The sequence below is a fragment of the Diachasma alloeum genome, unplaced genomic scaffold (genome assembly GCF_001412515.2).
Source record: "Diachasma alloeum isolate Michigan unplaced genomic scaffold, Dall2.0 Dall_scaffold_00200, whole genome shotgun sequence".
NCBI classification, from domain to species: domain Eukaryota; kingdom Metazoa; phylum Arthropoda; class Insecta; order Hymenoptera; family Braconidae; genus Diachasma; species Diachasma alloeum.
This window is the reverse complement of record NW_021680365.1, coordinates 194,616-215,501: the sequence shown is the minus strand read 5'-3', so window position 1 is coordinate 215,501 and position 20,886 is coordinate 194,616. Positions and strand designations below refer to the sequence as shown.

At 40.2% G+C, this 20,886-nt stretch overlaps 4 protein-coding genes across 7 annotated transcripts in view; 3 read left to right on the top strand and 1 right to left on the bottom strand.

Moving 5' to 3' along the window:
- Window positions 1-14: 14 nt before the first annotated feature.
- Window positions 15-4,706, top strand: LOC107035752 (cell division cycle 7-related protein kinase). The gene is made up of 9 exons (XM_015253319.2): window positions 15-168; window positions 1,132-1,363; window positions 1,448-1,541; window positions 2,087-2,229; window positions 2,299-2,413; window positions 2,943-3,123; window positions 3,420-3,569; window positions 3,882-4,000; window positions 4,455-4,706. Exons 1-9 carry the CDS (start codon window positions 132-134, stop codon window positions 4,575-4,577), a joined length of 1,194 nt encoding a protein of 397 aa, XP_015108805.1. The 5' UTR covers window positions 15-131; the 3' UTR covers window positions 4,578-4,706.
- On the bottom strand, window positions 4,674-9,372 carry LOC107035751 (protein unc-45 homolog B). The gene is made up of 2 exons (XM_015253318.2): window positions 9,052-9,372; window positions 4,674-8,086 (listed from the first exon to the last, which is right to left on the bottom strand). The coding sequence occupies exon 2, from the start codon at window positions 8,075-8,077 to the stop codon at window positions 5,252-5,254; it is 2,826 nt and encodes a 941-aa protein (XP_015108804.1). The 5' UTR covers window positions 8,078-8,086; window positions 9,052-9,372; the 3' UTR covers window positions 4,674-5,251.
- Window positions 9,373-10,373: 1,001 nt separating this feature from the next.
- On the top strand, window positions 10,374-17,517 carry LOC107035795 (nuclear pore complex protein Nup214). The gene is made up of 3 exons (XM_015253387.1): window positions 10,374-11,229; window positions 12,152-15,510; window positions 16,409-17,517. The coding sequence occupies exons 1-3, from the start codon at window positions 10,448-10,450 to the stop codon at window positions 16,576-16,578; spliced, it is 4,311 nt and encodes a 1,436-aa protein (XP_015108873.1). The 5' UTR covers window positions 10,374-10,447; the 3' UTR covers window positions 16,579-17,517.
- Window positions 17,518-18,952: 1,435 nt separating this feature from the next.
- Window positions 18,953-20,886, top strand: part of LOC107035772 (Y-box factor homolog) — a 19,952-nt gene continuing 18,018 nt past the window's right edge. For all 4 annotated transcript variants that reach the window (XM_015253353.2, XM_015253354.2, XM_015253352.2 and 1 more), the window contains exon 1: window positions 18,953-19,116. In XM_015253353.2, the coding sequence (XP_015108839.1) occupies window positions 19,053-19,116 (64 nt within the window). In that variant the 5' untranslated portion in view covers window positions 18,953-19,052. The remainder of the gene's footprint in view (window positions 19,117-20,886) is intronic.

Below are 20,886 nucleotides of genomic sequence, written 5' to 3'. Positions count from 1 at the left end.
GTGGGATTGTTGGCGCCAAACATGTGAAGTGTGGGAGGACTTCTTCGATCAGAGTTCAGGGGACGAAGGTTTTTCGAGGATTTTTTTTATGGGATGTAGGTTGAGGTGTGGGGCAAGAGTGTTTGGGGATCATGAGTGTCACGGAGAGTGCTCAGAGTGGAGAGCAGGGTGAGGTTTTTTTTATTGGTTTGGGGGAGAGGGAATGCTGAAGCCGGTAGCATTGCAGGTTAACTTCGATAATTGGTGGGGGTTTTGTTTGTTGAGAATTGTTTACTGTGGTCGATTCAAAATGATGGAAAATTCTATTGGATTTACTGTGCGTTTTTCTCGTAGAAAATGTCCAATCAAATGTTTTTTATGCAAACGAGCATTAGTATTTCATATTTCTATAGAACTCTTTCCATTGAGACACTTTCTATAGGAATTCAATTTTCATCGGAATTTTATTGAAATCATATTAGTTCCTCGCACCAATTTCTATCGAAAATTATGTAGCTTTGGGATTTTTTCAGAGATACATTAAATAGGAAAAAATAAATAAGTTTTAATCTTTCTGCATGAACTATTCTCTCGGGATTTCTTCAGTAAAAAATTCTAGGAATAAAGTTGCCAACTGTTTTGCAGTTTTATTTATTTATTGGTCATTACAAAATTCAAACAAAATAATGAATAATAGAGTCTGAGATTTGAATAAAAAATATTAACACGCATTCTTCATTATTCAGTGAAATAAAAAATACGTGTCTGATATTCTCACATGCACGAACAAATTTAATAGAAAAACCTGGCGAATTCGTTAGACAATTCTATTGGATTTCCAAGTATTCTATCGAAAAAGTCAAGAGAATTAGATTTTTCTGTACAACTTATTCTATTGAGATGTTTTCTATAGAACTTCCTCGTGTCAAATTTTCCAAGTTTTTTTTCATTCAATTTTTCTTTTCTTTTCATCCAGAAAATCAAACAAAAAAATAGAAAATCTGAGCCGAGGAAATTCTATAGAAAACATCTCAATGGAATAAGTTGTATGGAAAAATCCAATTCTATTGAATTTTCCTATAGAATATTTTCAATGAAAGTCCAATAGAATTGGACACTACTAAAATCGTTGGATATTTTTTTACTTTCTAGGGCCTTACCTGGAGGAGAGGATTGTAGCACTAATTCGAGAGCTTCCAGTTCTAGGACAGCTATTTCATATACATTTTAAAATCGGCGAGGGGACTTTTAGCTCTGTCTACCTCGCGACGTTGAAAGAATCCGGATCTTCCAAAGAATCGAAAAAATTCGCTGTGAAACATTTGATACCGACGTATCCACCTGCTAGGATCGAGAGGGAGTTGCAATGTCTACGTGATATTGGGTATTCGTTTTTATTCCCATTACGATTTTTTGTCGTTTTTTTAATTCGATTGTTCATGAATACTTGAGCCGTGGGGTGTTTCAGAGGCGCTGACAATGTTGTGGGGATTGAATTCTGCGTACGAAGTGGAGCATCTGTTGCCTTTGTCATGCCTTACATAAGACACACCAAATTTTCGGTAAAATAAATTCTACCATTTTCTATTTTTGACGGTTTCAGAGAGAAATGTTGAAAGATGTTTTTGTAGGAAATTTTATGAGCTACTAAAAGGTCTCTTTACATTTTCTCCTGGGATTGCAGTTTTCGAGATTAAAATTCTCGAATTTTCTGTTTTTAATATGTCGTTAATTCACGGGTTCAAAGTACGACTGCCGTCGCACATTAAAGACTTAATGTTTTTTTCCCTGTATTTCTGCATTGTTTCTTCATAACAAAAATATAAAAATACATAGAAACTTCATGCCCAAGACTTCTTATAGAAAAAATTCCAACAGAATATTTCGACATCTGCAGGCTTTTTTTTAAATAAGAAAATGTCTATTTAAGTGCACAAAAAATTTTTTTTTCACTAGAATTCTTATAGAACTCGAATAGAATTGTAATAGAGTTCCAGTAGAAATTTAATAGAATTCTTTCCAGAAAACACTAGATTCTTCTATTAAATTTCTGCATATATGTTTAAACTCACAAATCATCAGAATAATTATTTGCTCACATTAACAGGATTACGTTTACAACATGGGAACGATCGAGTTGAAGCACTATATGAGAGCCCTCCTGGTAGCTCTGAGAAAAGTCCACATGTTCAATATAATGCACAGAGACGTAAAACCCAGTAATTTCTTGTACGACAGGAGGAACAAAAGGTCTTGAATGAAGCCTCATTTCATCTTATATTAAAACTTCGTTCTCTACATGATTATTCCATTCTTCAGGTACCTACTCGTCGATTTCGGATTGGCGCAGGAGTACAAAGAGGAAAAGAAAGTTGAGATGAACAAACCCCAACCTTTGGAGACTTACTGTGTAAAGAGAAAACGAACTGATGAGGTAAAATTCAGTGGCATCGTCAAGAATGCATATTAGAACTCTATAAGAATTCTATTAGAGAATATTATTCATTTTTTTGTTAATTAATTTTTTTTATTAATATCTATTTGGGTTTTATGATGTTTTTTCTACGTATCTTATTCTATTGGGACTTTTTCTATAAGAATTTGTGGGCATGATTCTTCCAAGTTGTTTTTCTTAGATTTTATCATGAGAAATAAATAATAATATAGCAGATAAAAACTGGAGAATTTATGTCCATGAATTATCTATAGAAAAATGGAAATCTATTAAGTTTTTTCTATCAATATTTCACAATAAAATAACACAATTGCATAATCTCCTATAGAACTGGCGCAAAAAAGAAATAGAATTTTTAATAGAATTCTAATAGAACTTCCAGAGAATTTTCATGGAGTTCTAGTAGAAGTTGAATAGAATTTCTGGTAGATAGCGCTGGGTTTTTAATTTTCTATTACATTTTTTTATTTATAATGTAGGAAAGTATACGAAAAATTTTAATTTGCAGAATAAACGTCAGCAACTCGAGGAAACCAAGCAAACTGCCGCCGACAGTAAATGCTACTGCTTTGGAAAACCAAGGGTCTGTTCTCTGTGTTTAGCGAGACCATCACAAGTTGCATCTCGAGCTGGTACTCCGGGCTACAGAGCTCCCGAAGTTTTGTTTAAATGTCCTCATCAAACTCCAGGTGAAGAACCATTATAACATCTTCTCAAACGTGAACTCTTCACTCTTTAGAAAAATCCATTTATTTTTCTAAAATAAATGAATTACAATCTTTAATTTTAATTATTTATTATCTGGTGATTATTACCTTAATTCTATTTATTCATCATAAATTAATGATTGAGAATGGAAACAAACATTCACAGAGAAAAAATTTCTCTTCTCATTACTTTCAAAGTGAAGATTTAGTCACAAACGATCGGTCAGAAATTTTTAAAAATTATTGGTACATTATTAATAGAACGTAATTAATTCTAGCAATCGATATCTGGGCAGCTGGAGTGATAATGCTCTGTATTCTCAGTGCAACGCAGCCCTTTTTTCGTTGTCCTGATGACTGCACAGCTCTAGCTGAAATTACAACCCTTTTTGGCACCGAAAAAATGACAGCATGTGCACGGAAACTAGGTAATTCATTCATTCATTTATTGCAAACATCCATATGAAGGAGAAAATTCATTAAATTAATTAAATTTAATTTTTTAATTTATTTTCAACTTTATTTGATTTAATTTTTAATTTAAAAAATGAAACCAAATAAAGCAATGATGATTTCATTTTTTAAATTTCTTCATTCAAGAACGAGGATTTTTAACACAAGAATATTTCGTTATATTTAATTGAAGAAAGTTAGATGTTCTTGATTTAGAAATATATTTTAGTTTATTCTCATGTGAATGGCTGTATTATTTACTCATTCATCCCCTTTATTTGGACTAGGAAAGAAATTGATCTGTAGTGAGCAAATGCCTGGCACTGACATAGTATCTCTCTGCCAGAAACTTCGAGCACGTGTGAAAATTCCTCCAAAAGATAATTCTCGAAATGATTATCGTAAGGTATTAAATCCCCCTGTCTTCCAACAAATGAAAAAATTTAATATAAAAACCTGGGCCTTTCTCCAAGAAATTCTATTGGAATCTATTGGAGTTCTGTAAGAATTCTATTCAAATTAGGTTTTATCAACCATTATTAACACATTCCTCAATAAGAATTCTATTGAAAAATTCCATTTGTTTTGTGCCAACTGTTAAAAAATGTGCAACTCTCCTATACGTTTTAAATAGGCTTTTTCTTACATAAAAAAGTCTGTAGATGTCGAGAAAAAAATAAATAAATTATGAGAAAAAAATAAAAATACAGGGGGAAAAACGTAGAAGTTTATGTCTAAGAATTTTTATATGGAATTTTAATAGAACTTCGATAGAATTATTAGAGTTCCGCTAGAAATCAAGTAGAATTTCTCGGGGAAAGCGCAAGAAATTCGTTAAAACTAATTAATTATCTTTGAAGAACGTTCTAGTCGAGCATTATCCCCCCGAAGCCTTCGACTTGCTCCTCAAACTCCTGGACGTTGACTACAAAACCCGAATCACCGCTGATGACGCCTTAAACCATCCATTTCTCAGAGGATAATTCACTCAGGGCCTTTCAAGCACATTTAAAACATGATATTTGCGGAAAAATAAACCGCTCAGTACGATACAATATTTTTTATTCAAAAGTCTTGTATAAAGTTGTAATATTTTATATACAAATAAATTCTTTAAGTACAATAACAATAAATAAATTTATTGAATCTCGTGATATGAGATGGATCTAAATACGTCATTCCATCGTCAAATGCAAGTTTTAATTCTGCAGTGGGTTTCTACATCTCAAAACCATCCAAATTCGTCCAATTCACAATTTTTCTGAATTGTCAATTTATCTCAAAAACTGATTCAGAAGAAAAAGTCAGATTTTTTGACTTTTTTTTTCACTTGAATTTTTTTCATTTCACGTACGTCTTTTCAATCTTAAAAAATAATTGGATTTCCATTGAGCTTTCTACTAGTTTTTTTGCCCATTATATTAAAATGTCCAATAAAAAATATTTTACAGAAAATGTCAATAGAATTGGATCTTTCCGCACAACTTTCTCTATGGAATTCTTCGGCTGCAACTTTTCAAGTTTTTTAATTTCATTTTCTAAATGAAAAAAAAAGAAACATAGAATGAAAAATGCGAATGCGCTAGACGCGAATGCGCTAGACATTCCCATCAAATTTTTCATGCGTGCAACCATGAAAAGAGATGCCCCTGAGCCCTCACTCAACACTCTCCACCCCCGAAGACTCCCTCTGCGCCCCAGCGTTCCCCTCAGGTTGTTTCTCAATGAGCTCCCACTTGGCAGCCGCCTCGAGCGCCTCCTGCGCGATCTCCTTGACCTTGCCACTCTCGACATCCTCGCTCTTGGTAATAGCCATCAAGATCTCCATAATATCGGTGATAATAACCCTCGTAGCAATCTCCTTATTGCTCTTGATCATATTAGCAACAATGACGACCCCCCTGTGCTGCACATCAGCACTGGGATTCCCGAGGAGAAACCTGAGAGACTCGACCCAGTTCTTGGACTCAAAGATCTTGTTACAAGCCTTAATGCTGACAGAAGTGATCATGGCAAGAGCCCCCGAGGCAGCGAGACTGGTGTCCACATCCTCGTCCTCAGCGAGGATCACAAGATACTTGACCCTGTCATTGTCCCCCTCAAAGTACTTGATAGCCTCCTCACACATGACCAAATTATTAATGACCTGAGTGGCAGCCCTCTGCAGCATCTCGTGCTGCTCATACATATATGCCTCGATCCTGGGGAATCCCCCCTCCTTGAGGATGTGCCTCCTGACAGCATCGCTGACCCCAGCGACATTACAAAGTGCCATGAGAGCCTCAAAGTTCTCCAACGCCGAGCACTCCTGATCCAGAAGATTCAACAGTGGTCGTATCACCTCCATGATCCTCTGGCCAGGGAAAGCCACCTCAGGATTAATAGTGATACCGAGTCTAGCCAGTGCCTGCGAAGCCTGCTTCTTCCCCTTGCCAGTGCCCTCAAGAGCCAGAGGCAGCAGTCCCTTGGCCCCTCCCTGCTGCACAACAATCCCCCGAACCTCCTGCTGACTGCAAATGGCATTGAAAACCCTGGCAATCAACTCCTTACTATTCTGGCTATCAGTCTTCGCCAGAGCGACAAGAGCACTCGTCACCCCTGCCTTCGCCAGCATAATCAGCCTCTTATTAACGAAATCCGGATCGTCCAGCTCGTGCTCCTCAGGTATGTGGTGCTTGGCGAATTTGGCGAGCTCCACCATCTCAGGAATCACCTCCTGCTTGTCGTAGGCATTGCAGAGATTGACGAGAGTCGTGACAACCCCATAGAGCACCGACTTGTCCCCAGTCTTGGCGAGCTCTATCATCGCCTGGATGGCCTGCTGGTCCTCCACAAGCTTCTCCTTGACTTCGGCGTCAAAAGTCAGGTAGGAGAGTCCCTCGACAGCCCACTTCCTCATGTCCTTGTCCTTCTTGGGATTAATGAGAAATCGTCTGCAGGCCTCAGCAAGCTTCTTAGTGGCCCCATCGGCAAAGGGTCTGATAGTGGCGTCAGTGCCCCCTGAGGACCCCAGTTTGCACAGGCCCACAAGTGCCCTCACCCTGATGGCATCGTCCTTCGACTGGTACAACTTCTTCAGAATGTTCACCCCCTGATTGATGATCGTCGTTGCTTTATCCTTCTTGGAAGCAGCAGCAATGATGCACTCGCAGGCGACCTTCTGCTGGAGCACATCGTCGGTGTCAGCCATCACCAGGATCATCTGGAGGATGCCATCCCTCGCGACGATGGAGTTGCCCACGTCCAGGGGGCCCAGCAACAGTGTTGTGATGGCCACAGTGACTCGAACCTTCGATTCAATGTCTGGCGACAGCAGCTTGTCCTTTATGTACTCGTCAATAGCTTCGCTGAACTTCTGCTTCAACTTGTCATACCACATGTTCTCGTAGATCCTAGCCAGGCAGACACTGGTCACCGTCCTTGTGGATGGGGTGATGCTCATGGCTGACTCGTACTTGTACTCTTCGAGTTCACTGGCCACCTCCATCAGCCGCTGCAGCCCCCTGATCTCGACCAGCCTCTCGGCCCAGCTCAGGGCTGTATGATGGATGTTCCTCATGATCAGCTCGATGACTGCGTCCCTGGCCAGTCCTGAGAGGGTTCTGTTAGTCGTACTGAAGACCAGGCACGAGAGAATCGTGTCAATCTCGGTTTTATACTTCTCGCAGAGCTCTTTGTTTGGCTTTGCGTCAGGCTTGTTCTCCAAGCCACTGTAGCTGTTGAGGACAGTCTGCATGCAGTGCTGAGCAGCGTTCACCCTCTCCTCGGAGTTGCTGTTCATCATCTCGAGCAGCCAGGGAATGCCAATCTCCCTGATGATCACTGCTGTCCTCTCGATGTTGTGCTTGCACAGTTCGTCGATCACACGAACAGCTGAAATGACAATCTCATCGTTTTTTCCTTCTAGCTTTATGAGCTTCAGGATTTTTGTCACCACTCCCTCCTTGAACATGCCCTCGGCACCAGCTGACTCACGTGACAGCACCAGGAGGTTGTTCATAGCAGTCTCGCGTTTCTCTTTGTCTGTCTTCATGTCGAAGGCCATCTCCAGCATCTGGGAGACTTTGGCACTCGTTCGGGAGTTCTGCTTGTGGCGCTCCTGGACTATCTCGAAGAGTCTGGAGAGGATGGGCTGCACTGCCTTGTTGGAGGGGTCTGCGTTGATGACGTATCGGGCGTCTCTGTAGGCCTCCTCGTAGCGCTCCAGGGACTCCAGGGCTTGGCATCTGCGGAAGAGCGCCTTTGGGTCGTTTGGAGTTATCTTCAGGGCATCGTCGCACTCCTTGATTACTTTTTCGTAGGATTTTTGCTTCAGGTGGACTGCTGCGCGGTTCTTGTGGAGCACTGACCTCTCCGGGGTGTCTTCTGCGGTCAAATTTAGGGCCGATGTGTAGTATTCTAAGGCCTCGTCGTAGTTTCCCTTTTGGAACTCGGCGTTGCCTTTCTCCTTTAGCTCGAGAGGGGAGAGAGTCGATTTCGTCATTCTGGAGTGCTGGGGAGGAATGAGAATTTTATTTGGAAAATCGCTATTTACGTGCACAAAAGATTTTTTTTTTATTTCTTTAAACTTTGGATTCATTTTTGGAGATTCTATTGAAAATTTGGAAGTTTATACGCGTTTTTTAATGATTTGTTTAGTGGAGAATGTTTTATAGAAAATCAATGGAATTAGATTTTTATATATAATCTAGTCTGTTGAGATGTTTTCTATAGAAGTATTTTTGTTTGTTTGTTTATTTAAAGAAAGGAGATAAATGGAGCGAAAATGAAAAAAATTTAGAAAATTCATGTCGAGGAATTCCTGTAGAGAACTCAATAGGAATTCCGTGACATGAAGAATTCTTCCTCGATCTGCAAAATGCTTCAATAGAATCAACCAAACACTGATAGAATTTTAAACAGAAGTTCAATAGAAATTCGATGAAATTTTCTATCGCGGTTATTAAAAAATATTACTCTGTGAAATTGAGGACAAGTTTAGCAACAATGAATTAATAGAATTGTGTTAATTCTTCAATTTTATTATTTTGTATTTGTTAATTATGGGACTGAGGTTAGAAGTGAAGCTTAATTTGATTTTGTTGAGAGTAAATGAGATTAGGGGAGAATGGATATTGAGGGGAAGATAGACCACTTTCTGCCACAAAAAGTTAAAAAATGACAGCGTGAAATTAAAAGTTTTTTTTTATTTTGAAGGTATTTCTTAAGCTTTTGAAATAAAATCAGTCATTCCAATCGTATCATTTGCTCCGGAGAAATTGATAATTTCGTCAATATATATTGACCGAATGATTCGATTTAGATGAGTCAGGACTCATTATCAACTCTGGAAAAATATTTTTGAAATGAAAAAAAAAATCCACGAATTTCACTCTGTCGTTCTCGAGGTATTGGCCATTAAAACCACTCCATTAAAACCACTCCCTTCACTCTTCAATGTAAACACTGAGGGCTCACCTTTTCGTTATGAAAAACCGAAAATTGATCGTTGAAATTCTTCTGTGAAGACTCAATGCTTCTTACGTTGATATCAAAATGTTACTGAGCACCGGCTCACTCGCCGTTAGATTTAAAAGCATGAACGAAGAGTCTGGATTGTACTGGATGTCCCGAGGTTATTTTCGGGGCAGAGCTTTCGTAACACTGTGTTTGTGAGCTTGAAATTGTATTGAATGTCACGATATACACAGAGAGTTAAAAGTTTTTTCGGTAAAAATAGAAGGTTAGTTGACTGTGGAGTGACGTTTATTTTTGGTCATGGTTGAGATCCACACGACACCAGTTTGAGAACATCTGTATGTGCGCGCTGCATGTGGGCCTGTGAACGCGCCTCAATTTGATTCGATGTAAACATAACACTATAGAAGTAGAAATGGCAATTTCTAGAATTAGTCTATACGCTATACCCCTTTCTGTGGACATGAAAAGGGCGGCAGGATTTGATGATCGGAATTTATGTTTTCGGGGAGTGGAGAATCCGAATTTCTTGGTGTTTTTGCGATTCCAGTGGCCAATTGTTAGTTATAAACAATTTTACCGCAACTTTGATGAAAAAATGATATTTCATGGAAACCATGAAACATACAAAAAAATATTTCAAATGAAAGTTGTTCGTCTTTCTCATACGAATAAAACGCTTTTTGATTGATTGAAATCGGCTCAGTGACTCGCGCGCTATCCGCTAATTAGTGGGTGTTTTTAATGAACAAATGATTTTTTATGAAAATGCCATGATTTTCAATTAAAAACCAGAGTTGAAAACCAGTTTGTCATGTTTAGAGGCCCTAGCACGCCATTTCTCGACCCGCTTTTTCATTTGAGCCCAAAAAAACATTCATATCTTGTCTGACATCTCTGCTACAAACTCGGGTCTTCAACTCGGGCCTTCAATTGAAGGCCGATTTCGTGGCGCGCAGCGTCACATCTAATGAAAAAAAATTCATATTTTAATCTGATTACAATGGAAATGTTGATTTTCACATAAGACACTGGGTTAAATCCTGTTTTTTAAATATTTCTTCTTTGAAAATTAGATTTCCGAGTCTAATCGAGTTTTCTGCAATTTTTTTGCAGTTTTCAATAATCTTTGAATTTACCGTAAGGGTAGAGCTACTTCCAATCAAATATTGTGTGCCAGAATAAAATCAGTGTTTCTGCGTACAATTATTTCAAACATTCCCGCGCTTGTGGAGCAGCGGCGCGTGTTAGCCACTTCACGTCGTAACAGGCGCGCGCATTGGGGCCGTTAAATTGGCGTCAGTGTTTCCCTGGCGCGGTACGAGCGTGGCGAGGTTCCGGTGCCTCTCGTGAATGTGCTGTTTTCAAACATGGGGAGGTTAACCCACTGAAACCAATGAATAATATGTGGAAACTAGATAATCCCGGTGTTATCGTATTGGTAAGTGTGCTAAGTGGGTGCGTGATCCTGTACACTTCGTCGGGTGCCCTAATAGGCATTCTCCTGGCCCTGATAATAACAGTGTACGGCTGTGTATCACTGCTCATTGACGATAGTCTCGTGACACGACACGCGTCTATTGTCCAAGATTACCTGAGTGCAGCCGGTGTTAATTTCAACGAATTATTCGATATTATATCGTCACAAACGTCTGGCTACGTTTCACAATTGTTTGAGATTGTTAAGGAGTGTTACAAGGAGCAGATAACCAACAGGATGGAGCGTTACCGCAGAAGCACGTACCAATTGAGCTCTGAGTCACTGGTGAATAGTCCAAGGACAGCTGGTCAACTCAAGACCCTGAAAGGACTCAGTCCCATACCGAAGAGAAGTGTTGGTGCTCACATCAGTGAATCGGAGAATAATGTCTATGTGGGGAGGAGTTCGGGGGCTTATGAGAGTGCCAGGGCTTTTGACAAGGTCACGTCGACGCCAGTGATACCGTGGAAGCGGAGGGACGCGAAGAATGGGGATGTCTGTGGTGATTCAATCGTGGGACATCGACATGTCAAGAAATCGTCGTCTGATCTGGGCTGCGGGGGCAACAGGGAGGAGGAGGGGAGCCCTTGGGGCACCTCCATCAGCCCCAAGATCAGGCCCAGGGCTGCTGGGGTCAAGACTGTGCAGACTGTTGCTGGCCCTCTTCTTGCGTCTACTAGATACAATATTGATACTAAGTAAGTTTGGATTTTTAGTTTTTTGGCGGTGGGGAGGGATATCTTTTGGGTTTAGGAGAATTTTTTTTAAGGAAATTTTAGTAGGTGGATTGGATTTTAAGATATTTATAGAGAAATTTATTTTATTTGGTTTATTTCAAACTTTCTTGAAGAAGTGGTGATGAAATATCCTTGGAGATGAGGCAGGCGAGGAGAATTTTTGTGGTTTTCGTAATGACTTTGTTGTCTCTCTTAGATTAAAAGATTCTCAACACAAAGTCAAATTGATTTGTGGTTTGGAGCATTTTCAAGGTTTTTATTCACTTATTTACCTTTTTTGATTTTTGTTATCTCTGGGGGATTTTTATACAGATATGAAAGCTATAAAAAGAGTCTTGAATAGAATGATACTCTAGAAAAACTCAAATTTACAGGAACGATTTTCAACGTTTTCATGCACTTATCAACATTTGTTTCAATATCTCTGAATAGAGCAAAAGTGTCGCGACAATTATTTTTATAGAGATAAATTAGACTTACAGAAAATTCTCTGAAATTTCTTCTATCTTTCTTGCCTTCAATAATTCTCAACAGAAATTGAGCTTCATTTCGTTAATCTCAACCTTTCTAGCTCACAATTTTTGGATAATAGTTTTTGCAGAGATAAATGATGTATTTTCGTGAAACTCAAAAACCTTCAACAAAAACTCGACTTGATTTCAACTTTTTTCAACTTTTTCGATTCCCTTATCAACCATTTCTCGAAAATACATTTAAAATGCAATTTTTCAACAATAATGTTTCGCAAAAAAAATTTCATCACAATACACTTTAAAAAAGAATGCATTTTTCATCGAAATCTGTGTCCCAATGGAATTGACTCACCAGCTTTCCCCTCACTGTTGATTTCCTTCATTCGAAATAACCTCAAACTTTTTTCCAGGACATACACCGACATAACATCTCCAGGGCTGACCTCCCGCCTCACGAAATACGCGACAGAGGCCACGACAAAACTGAGGCAATCGCCATACGGAACCGGTCAGTTCCCCAAAGTGAACTTGAGCTCAAGTCCAACGCCGTTAATAAACTCCAAAACTGGGAAGATGAGGCTGCCAGTGACGGTGCGGATCGCGCCACCAGACACCAGATACTCTCCCCCCGAGCGTCAAAGAATGATCTCCGACATCTGCCAAGACCCCCCAAGAACCCCTCCAACAGTGGCGCAGGTCCTGCGAGACATGTCGTTGAAGAGACACGCTTCCAGGGAAGACGTAGCAGCTGAACTCATAAAAAAACAGCGAACGGATGGCCTGTATGGTGACGAGCTGGAGAACCTCGAGGAGATGACGCAGAAGCGAGCGAGAGAAGACTCCTCGCGATCAGACGAAGACATCTCCATCGACAACACGTCCCTGAGGCCAGTCAAGAGAACGAAAAAGCCCTCTTGCTACGACATCTTGAACTCCCTGAGCTCCAGTACAAACGTCAACTCAGGGGTGAAGAGGAAAGCAGACATCTCCCGAAGTGGCACCCCAGACCTTGGAAAGCACTTCAAATCCCTGGACACAAGTCAAGTCTCAAGATCTTCCAAACTGCCTGGAGACCTCCAGAACTCAAACAAATCCATCAACGAGAGCTCTTTATCTCTGCCTGATGCAGCCAGTCGAAGAAGCTCCCCAGAAAGTGTCTCCCCGAGGTCCCCAGGAAGACCATCATCCAAGCACGCGTCCCCAGAGGCCCACGAAATCGAGGAAATCTTCAAGAACACTAAGAACTCGATGATAGAGGTCCCAGTAAAATTGACTGATCGGTTATTCATGAAGGAGGAGCCCCAGAATATTGATAAACTGAAGAGTCTGATTGACGAGCACAGCTCGTTGTCCTCGAAATTCTCCATGAGCGATGTCGAGGAGATCAAGAAGTCTGACATAATCAACATGAGGCAGACTAGCATGAAGGCAAAGCTGAAGAGCATGTTTGATGCCATTTCTGGAAAGACATCTAGCACTATTGATCCTAGTGTTGTCATTCAGGCTGAGTCAATCACATTGCCATCCTCACCCTCTAGTTTGGCAACTCTGAGCTCGTCAACCTGCACGACTAACGTCAACACGTCCCCAATATCGACTTCAGCTATTGTTCCAATAATTGGGAAGGCGAAGACGATGGGAACTCCTGGGAAACACGTGACATTTAATTTAGCTAGTGGTTCTGGGTCGTCGAGTTCGTTGTCGTCAGGAGTGGTGCTGCCTCAGTTGGAGTTGGATAAACCTGAGGGAAAGGAGGAGATTAACAAACCAGAGGCCTCAGCAGGGTTCTCTTTTGCCTCGAGTGTCGTCACTTCTCCATCGTCAAGTGCTGGAGATAAATCTCAAGGATTTTCAATCACCCAAGCCCCAACATCTTCAGCTCCTGTCTCGAATCCCACTACAACTGCGAATTCCACAGCTCCAGCAGTGACATCCAGCTCTCAAACCCCAACTTTTTCGTTTGGAACATCATCCACGTCAGCATCGACAGCTCAGACAATTCCAACGTTTTCCCAATCGAGTCAGAAGCTCTTCCAGCCAGCAACTGCAGTCTCAACAGCTGTGACTACTTCAGCAGTTGATGCAGCCCCCAAGGCAACGACACTCTTCAGCACCCCGACATCAACGACATCTTCCTCAGGGACACCTGCCCCTCCAGCTCCTGGGAATGGGCTCCTGACGTTCGTGGGAGCGAGCAAATCCCCTCCTAAAGTCGCTGGGTTCTCCTTCGGTGCAGTATCTTCCAGTTCTTCAGGGGCGAGCCAAACTGCCACCACCAGCACATCATCGTCCGGATCAGGATTCAATTTTGGCGTTGGTTCAGGCGCTGCTACCAGCACTCCAGTGTTCGGAGCCACCACCACTTCAGCCCCTGCAACCTCAACCCAATCATCTACTTTCACGTTTGGAGGGAACAAAACTACTCAGTCGACAACTCCATCATCAGGGTTTTCGTTTGGATCGACAGCACCAGTCGCCTCTTTTGGTGGATCCACAACGTCTCAAGCTCCTGCAACAACAACTCTAACATTTGGAACTGCAACTTCTGCCTCAACTCTAGCATTTGGAAGTTCAACAACAGCAGCTCCTGCCTTTGGGACGCCTTCAGCCACTGCCTCAACTCCGGCATTTGGGAGTTCTTCAACAACTTCTACCTTTGGGACTCCATCAACAGCAGCTCCTGCCTTTGGAAATCCCTCAACAACTACTGCCTTGGGGACTACGTCAACAGCTTCTGGCTTTGGGACCCCATCAACAACAGCTTCTGCCTTTGGGACTCCATCAACAACAGCCCCTGCCTTTGGAGCACCTTCAACAGCAGCTCCAGCCTTCGCAACTCCATCAACCCCATCATTCAGCAGTGCCCCAACCCCATTATTTGGTACTCAACCCTCAGGCTTCAATTCAACCACCACAACTGCCACTGCCATCACCTTTGGACCCCCCAAGACAACAGTCTCAGCCTTTGGCACAACAACAGCAAGCACAACCCCCAGTTTATTCAATGGGGCCACCACAACTCCTTCAACATCAAACTCCATGTTCAGTGGAGCTAGTGCCTTTGCACAGGGCAAACCCCCAACTTTTGGTGCCACAACAACAGCAGCCACTGGCTTCGGAGGGACCACGAGCACCAGCTTTGGTGGGCCTTCGTCGCTGTTTGGGGGACAGCCCACGACAACTGCTGGCTTTGGAGGCAATCCCTCAACTACAACCACTTCAGCTTTTGGCCAGACATCTTCAGGGTTTGGGGGAAACACCACTGCAGCTCCAGCCTTTGGAACTTCCTCAGTTGTCCCCAGTTTTGGGGGCACGTCCTCAGGATTTGGAGGACAGAATTCAGGGGCTAGTTCTAGTTTTAGTGGGACTGCAGCTTTTGGGGCTACGACAACTGCACCTCCAGCTTTTCCCACTGGGACTAGCTCTACTTCGGGATTCGGAGGGTCGAGCTCTAGCTTTGGGACACCTACGACTGCTCCTCCGGCGTTTGGGAGTGCCAACAGCAGTTTCAGTGGGTTTGGGGGGAGTACTCCTGGGAGTGGGGCTGCTTCGCCGTTTGGGGGAGCTGCTCCGGCTTTTGGAACGACGGGGTCTGGGTCCACTGGGACCGTTGCACCTTTTGGGGGGACCAATGCCAGTGGAGGGTTCTCCTTTGGGGGCAGTGGGACCACACCTGCCACCACTCAGGGGACACAGGGGATGTTCTCGTTTGGTGGCGGCAGCTCCAGCAGTGGGTTCCAGTTTAATGGAAGTGCTGCACCACAAACTGGTGAGTTTTATGTTTTAGGTTTTAGTTTTATGAAGCGGATCATTTCATTTTTGCTATTATCTCGGGAATGAGTGGTTCCAGGGGAAAATGTAAAGAGATATTTTTTGTCGATGGTTAAATTTCGAACAGAAAATGGGTTTCGACATTTTCTCCTCATATCACTCATTATGGAGTTTTATCCAATTGAACATTTCAATTTATTCGTTTCCTAGGAGCTATTAAAATCAGCTGTTCTAATTCTTTAATTGTCTCTGAGGCGAGTGATTTCAGAACAAATTGGCGAGATTTACGCCATTTATTAATGAGGTTGATTTGGTCATGAATTTGATGGTTTTTATGTGGGTTTTTTGTTGGGGGCAAATTATTTGAGAGGAAATGATGAATGATTTTTTTCGAGGTGAGAATTATTATGGGAAAAATTGTCTGTTGATATTCTCTTTCAAAATCCTATCTTACCATTTTTCTCTAATCGTTCATTATCAAAATAATTCACTAATTATCAAAATTAAAAAATAAAATCTTCATATATTCCCTCTTCACTTCTTTATTATTATGAAAATCACTCGACTAAAAACCGATCTCTGCAATTCTGAATTAAAATCTGAAACGAGTGACTTTGAGAGAAAATGTCAAGACTTTTTTGAGAAAATTTCCAACACAAAATGTTCTTCAAGATTTTTCTTCGCAATAGATGAATTTTATTCTGCATTCATCTTGTGAATAAAGGACTTCTTTATGCGCAAATGTCAAGATATCTCTGACATTTTCCTCATCATCAAAATAATCCACTAATTAACAAAACTAAACAATAAAATCTTCACATATTCCCCCTTTACTTCTCAATAATTACAAAAATCACTTAATTAAAAACTAATGTTTCCTATCATTATTGCCCTAGGAGGGTTCAACTTCAGTGGTTCAGCCACACCAGCTTCGTCGAGTGTCCCATCATTCTCCGCCCCAGTCCCATCATTTGGCGCCTCCAGCGGTGGCAACATGTTCAGCATCGGTTCCGGTTCAGTAGCTCCACGTTCAAGATCCACACGCCCAGGCAGACGCCAGAGATGATGGAGAATGTAAAATCTGCTCTATCAATATCCACATTACACTAAGGAAATAGTCTAGGATGAATAACAATCGAGTACTCCACGTGGTGACTAATGTTCAAAATCACTGAAATACTTGGTACTCTTTTTTTGTTTCAAAATAATTATAAAATTGTGAAAAGGTGATTGTGACTCGACTTGATGACGTTTTGAGATAATTTGTGATGAAATTGTCTCGATTTAGGTAAAAAAATTTTAATTATAATATAATTCATGTACATGACTGTTGCTCAATCAAAGCAATTTTATACAATTCCACGTGCATTAATCGAGTCACAACAACTTTAAAATGGACTGTTTAACTCGTAATAAATATGAAAAAAAAAATTCCAATGTTAACTGGACTCGTATAAACATTAATTTTTGTTAAGATAGATCAAATTCGAGGCTTTATAATGAACAAAATATTAACAACATTTTGTACACAGATGATTACTGAAGGCATTACATCAATGTCGATTAAGAATAGGGTATCTCATACTATTGAACTCATGAACAGTAATCATGTATTTTCAGTTGGTGTTTGTCATTTTTTTATGTCTCGATAGATTCAACAAACAATGAAGTTGAATTAAATAGATGAATATTGCGCAATATCCAGTAATGGAAATAAGAGGAAGAGATGTATCTTAAAATTGCGGAAAAGGTGAGGACAGAACTTGTACAGAGTAATTAGTTATATTATTATAGAAAGAAAAAATACGAAACTATGGGTTTTTCATTTTTTGTTGGCTCTTTATGATCTTTAGGTAATTTCATTCGAATTCAAGCATCTACAGTAGGGGATTGAATCGAGTGAATTATGAAAATGTATAGGAATCAGTTTTTATTATGATTGTAATGAAACTCATGTCAGTAATAAAAATATTCTGATTAAACATAATTAATCTGGTATAATTAATCGAATTGTTGTATTTTTTTTCACTGTCTCCAAGGGGTGGACTTCATGTGATAGGTGGCTTTATTCCTTTGAAAATATTGCAATGAGAGAAATAAAGAATACAATTTTTTAATTGATTCGATTGAATGCAAACATGGAAGGATTTCCAGCGAGACTGATCGATTAATTGAATTTAAAAATTAATTAAATTTTTTTTAAAATCGACAATGGATTTTTACTTTTGAATTTATCTGAAAAATGACTCATTTTAGGAGAAAATGGCAGGAGATCTTTATTGAGACTTGGATTTTCAACAAAATGAAAATGATTCATTATATTTTTCTGTAGAAGAAATAAAAATGGATCATTCTATTTTCGCAATTATCCTTGAAATGAGTGATTTCAAAAGACAATGTAAGAGAATTTTTTTTTGTGGAGAATTAAACTAAACAAAAAATGTTTTTCTATATTTCCTCCTGAAATTATTCATTATCTGGGTATATTCAGTTGAAAATTTCAAACGATTTGTGTCTTTCATAAAAGCAATTAAAATGAGCAGTTCTAATTTTTTAATTATCTGAAAAACCAGTGATTTTAGAGCAAAATGTCAAAATATAATTTCTATAGTACACAAAATTTCCAACAAAAAATCTCTTTTGACATTTTCACCTCAAATCACTCACAATTGACTTATATTCACTATATCACTTCAATTGAAATTTTCCTTCCACAAAACCAAAAAAATCAAGACGACCCGTTCTAATTCTTCAATTATCTCAAAAACGAGTGATTTTAGAACAAAATGTCAAAAGATCATTTCTATAATACACAAAATTTCCACCAAAAAATCATTTTTGTCATTTTTACCTCAAATCACTCACAATTGAATTACATTCAACTGAACATTTCAGTCTCTTCCTTTCACAAAACCGATTAAAACGACCCCCTCTAATTCTTCAATTATCTCAAAAACCAGTGATTCTAGACCAAAACATCAGATGATGTTTCCTGCAGCTGCTAAAATCCCTCAAAAAATCCGCTTTAAAATTATCCCCGAACCCCCCATGCTATCATAAATCCGACAATTCTTCCCATAATTTCAATTTTACCAACGACAGAATCACCTAATCACCCCTTTCACGCAAACCCCAGCAGCAGCTCCCTCCGGTTCCCCATTGACCTCCTCCACAAATCAATTCGCCTCAATTCTTCCCTCACCTTCCCAATGAAACAATTCCGAAAAATCCCCGAAGATCGAACAGGTCCCTTCTAAAATTTGAGAGCCCATCGGCGCCGCCACATCGCCCGTGGCCCCTCTCGGAGTGGGCAGCGTGCTGGCAACAATAAAATAAATCCCACTCCCCCATTGGCCAATCCACCTCAGTCATCTCCACTCCCCTCCAATCCCATTAACCGTACCAAAAGCCGTCTGTTTGGTACGGTCGCCTGGCTGCCGCAGCCATGTTGGGAACATTAGAAGGTAACCAACAGTACAACCAGAAGGACGGGAACATCTAGGTACGGCAGCGGCGTGTCTAACACCTAACACCACCACCATGGCTGACCCGGAAAAACAGCCCGAACAACCCAAGGCTAACCAGCAAGCTAAATTGGTCATCGGTGAGTTGACAATTTACCTCCCCAAAACATCATTTCACCCCGTAATTTATCCCTTCAACCCCCTCACGCGGATTTCATCGTTTGCTCCAATTTCGCACATCAATTTCACCTCGTAATGGCGCCCAATTCACGCTCGCACCATGTGGCCGGCGTGCCGGGATTTAATCGCAAACTTCTTGAGTGTAAAATCAACGAAATAACCATTTCAGGGGCACGAAATGACGGCTCGATTTTTCGTCAGTTCGTTGGCCAAATCAATGCGAAAATTTTCGGCATTTTTTTTTTCACGCACATTGTGACGCAGAGACGCGACTAATTTGGAAGCCAATCGGTGCACCCCTCGTAAATTTCAGGTCTACATTTTTCGCCTTTTATTTTTGTCCATTAAATCATTTCTTTTTATGGAGGCGATTGGGAATAGTCGGGGTTTCGGAGGTTTTTTGCTGTTTTATTTGGACTTCGGGGGAGTGTCAGTGGTTTTTCAGGTGGTGTGGTTTTTTCGCGGGGCTGGGGGCATTGCGTCTAGAATGCTCCAAAATTCAGTGAGGATCCAGCGTGCTCCGAATGTAAAATGCCGGCGATACGATCTATTGTTCGGTTTGACGAGGGGAAAGCGCTGGGATTTTTGCAGCCACGTTTCTAACCTCAAAATATTTATTTATATCGACCCTGATCTAGTTTATTATTAAATAAAACTGTCGATGGCTAGGGATGTGCGACTGCTGGTGAGGGAGACATTCTCGGAGGGATTTGAAGAGCGAGAATGGAGATTTTTGCCGGCGTTTCGCTATTTTACTGCGGCGATGTCAAATGTTTTTTGTTCATTTGTCATTGCGAGTTGAGGTAAATGTACCTGTGCTCGTTCAGATGTCGTGAGTTATCGCATTTTAATTGTTTTGACAGGGCCAAGTGTCTGTCGGACGAAATACGATTGGAGTCGTTATTTTAGTTAATAAGGAAAGGTACAGACACTAGTGAACAGGGATTTATTGAAGAATAAGAGAGAAAATCCCATTCACATTTAGGGTAAACAGGTCAATTTCTGGACGATTTTTACTTCTATTGAATACTCCATAAATAATAAAATGAAAATCGTCCTGATTATTTAATTTTTTAATAATATTACTCGTGGATAATCATGTGATCAATTATTTTTTCTGTTGATCGACATTTAATAAATAAAAAAAAATGGCCCAGTCCAGAGATTAGGGGTTTCGGCTGAATTCAACTATTTCTTAATTAAAATATTCTTTGTTTTCTTATTTTGACTTCAAATAATTTTTTTGGCTGATTAAAACATTCTTGAAGGTATGGAAGCCATCATATTCCCATTTAGATAATTCTTTTATTTTAGATACTCCCATGAAACTCGAATTTCTCTTAACCGTCCAGCAATTGGCCTGTTCACCCTAGTGGTGCTACAACAGAGTGAATTTTTAAGCCGCAATTTACGAAACTCACAATTTTAAAATGTTGATATCTCCGTTATAATAGTAAAATAGGATTAAAAATCCCTTGACTGAAATTTAGGATGGATAAAAAACAATAAAAATGCGTAATAAAATATAATTTTCTGTCTCGAGATATAGCGTAAACAGGTCAGTTACTGGACGGGGGCTAGTTTCTGGACGATTTTTACTTCCATTGAATACTCCATAAATAATAAAATGAAAATCGTCCTGATTATTTAATTTTTCAATAATATTACTCGTGGATAATCATGTGATCAATTATTTTTTCTGTTGATCGACATTTAATAAATAAAAAAAA

Excerpts from the sequence above, each read along its gene's own strand:
- LOC107035752 (XM_015253319.2), top strand. The coding sequence starts at position 132 with ATGAGTGTCACGGAGAGTGCTCAGAGTGGAGAGCAGG. Across the intron at positions 1,542-2,086 it reads TAAGACACACCAAATTTTCG|GATTACGTTTACAACATGGG; the intron begins GTAAAATAAATT and ends TCACATTAACAG. Across the intron at positions 3,124-3,419 it reads ATGTCCTCATCAAACTCCAG|CAATCGATATCTGGGCAGCT; the intron begins GTGAAGAACCAT and ends AATTAATTCTAG.
- LOC107035751 (XM_015253318.2), bottom strand. The coding sequence starts at position 8,077 with ATGACGAAATCGACTCTCTCCCCTCTCGAGCTAAAGGAGAAAGGCAAC.
- LOC107035795 (XM_015253387.1), top strand. The coding sequence starts at position 10,448 with ATGAATAATATGTGGAAACTAGATAATCCCGGTGTTATCGTATTGGTA. Across the intron at positions 11,230-12,151 it reads AGATACAATATTGATACTAA|GACATACACCGACATAACAT; the intron begins GTAAGTTTGGAT and ends ACTTTTTTCCAG. Across the intron at positions 15,511-16,408 it reads AAGTGCTGCACCACAAACTG|GAGGGTTCAACTTCAGTGGT; the intron begins GTGAGTTTTATG and ends TTATTGCCCTAG.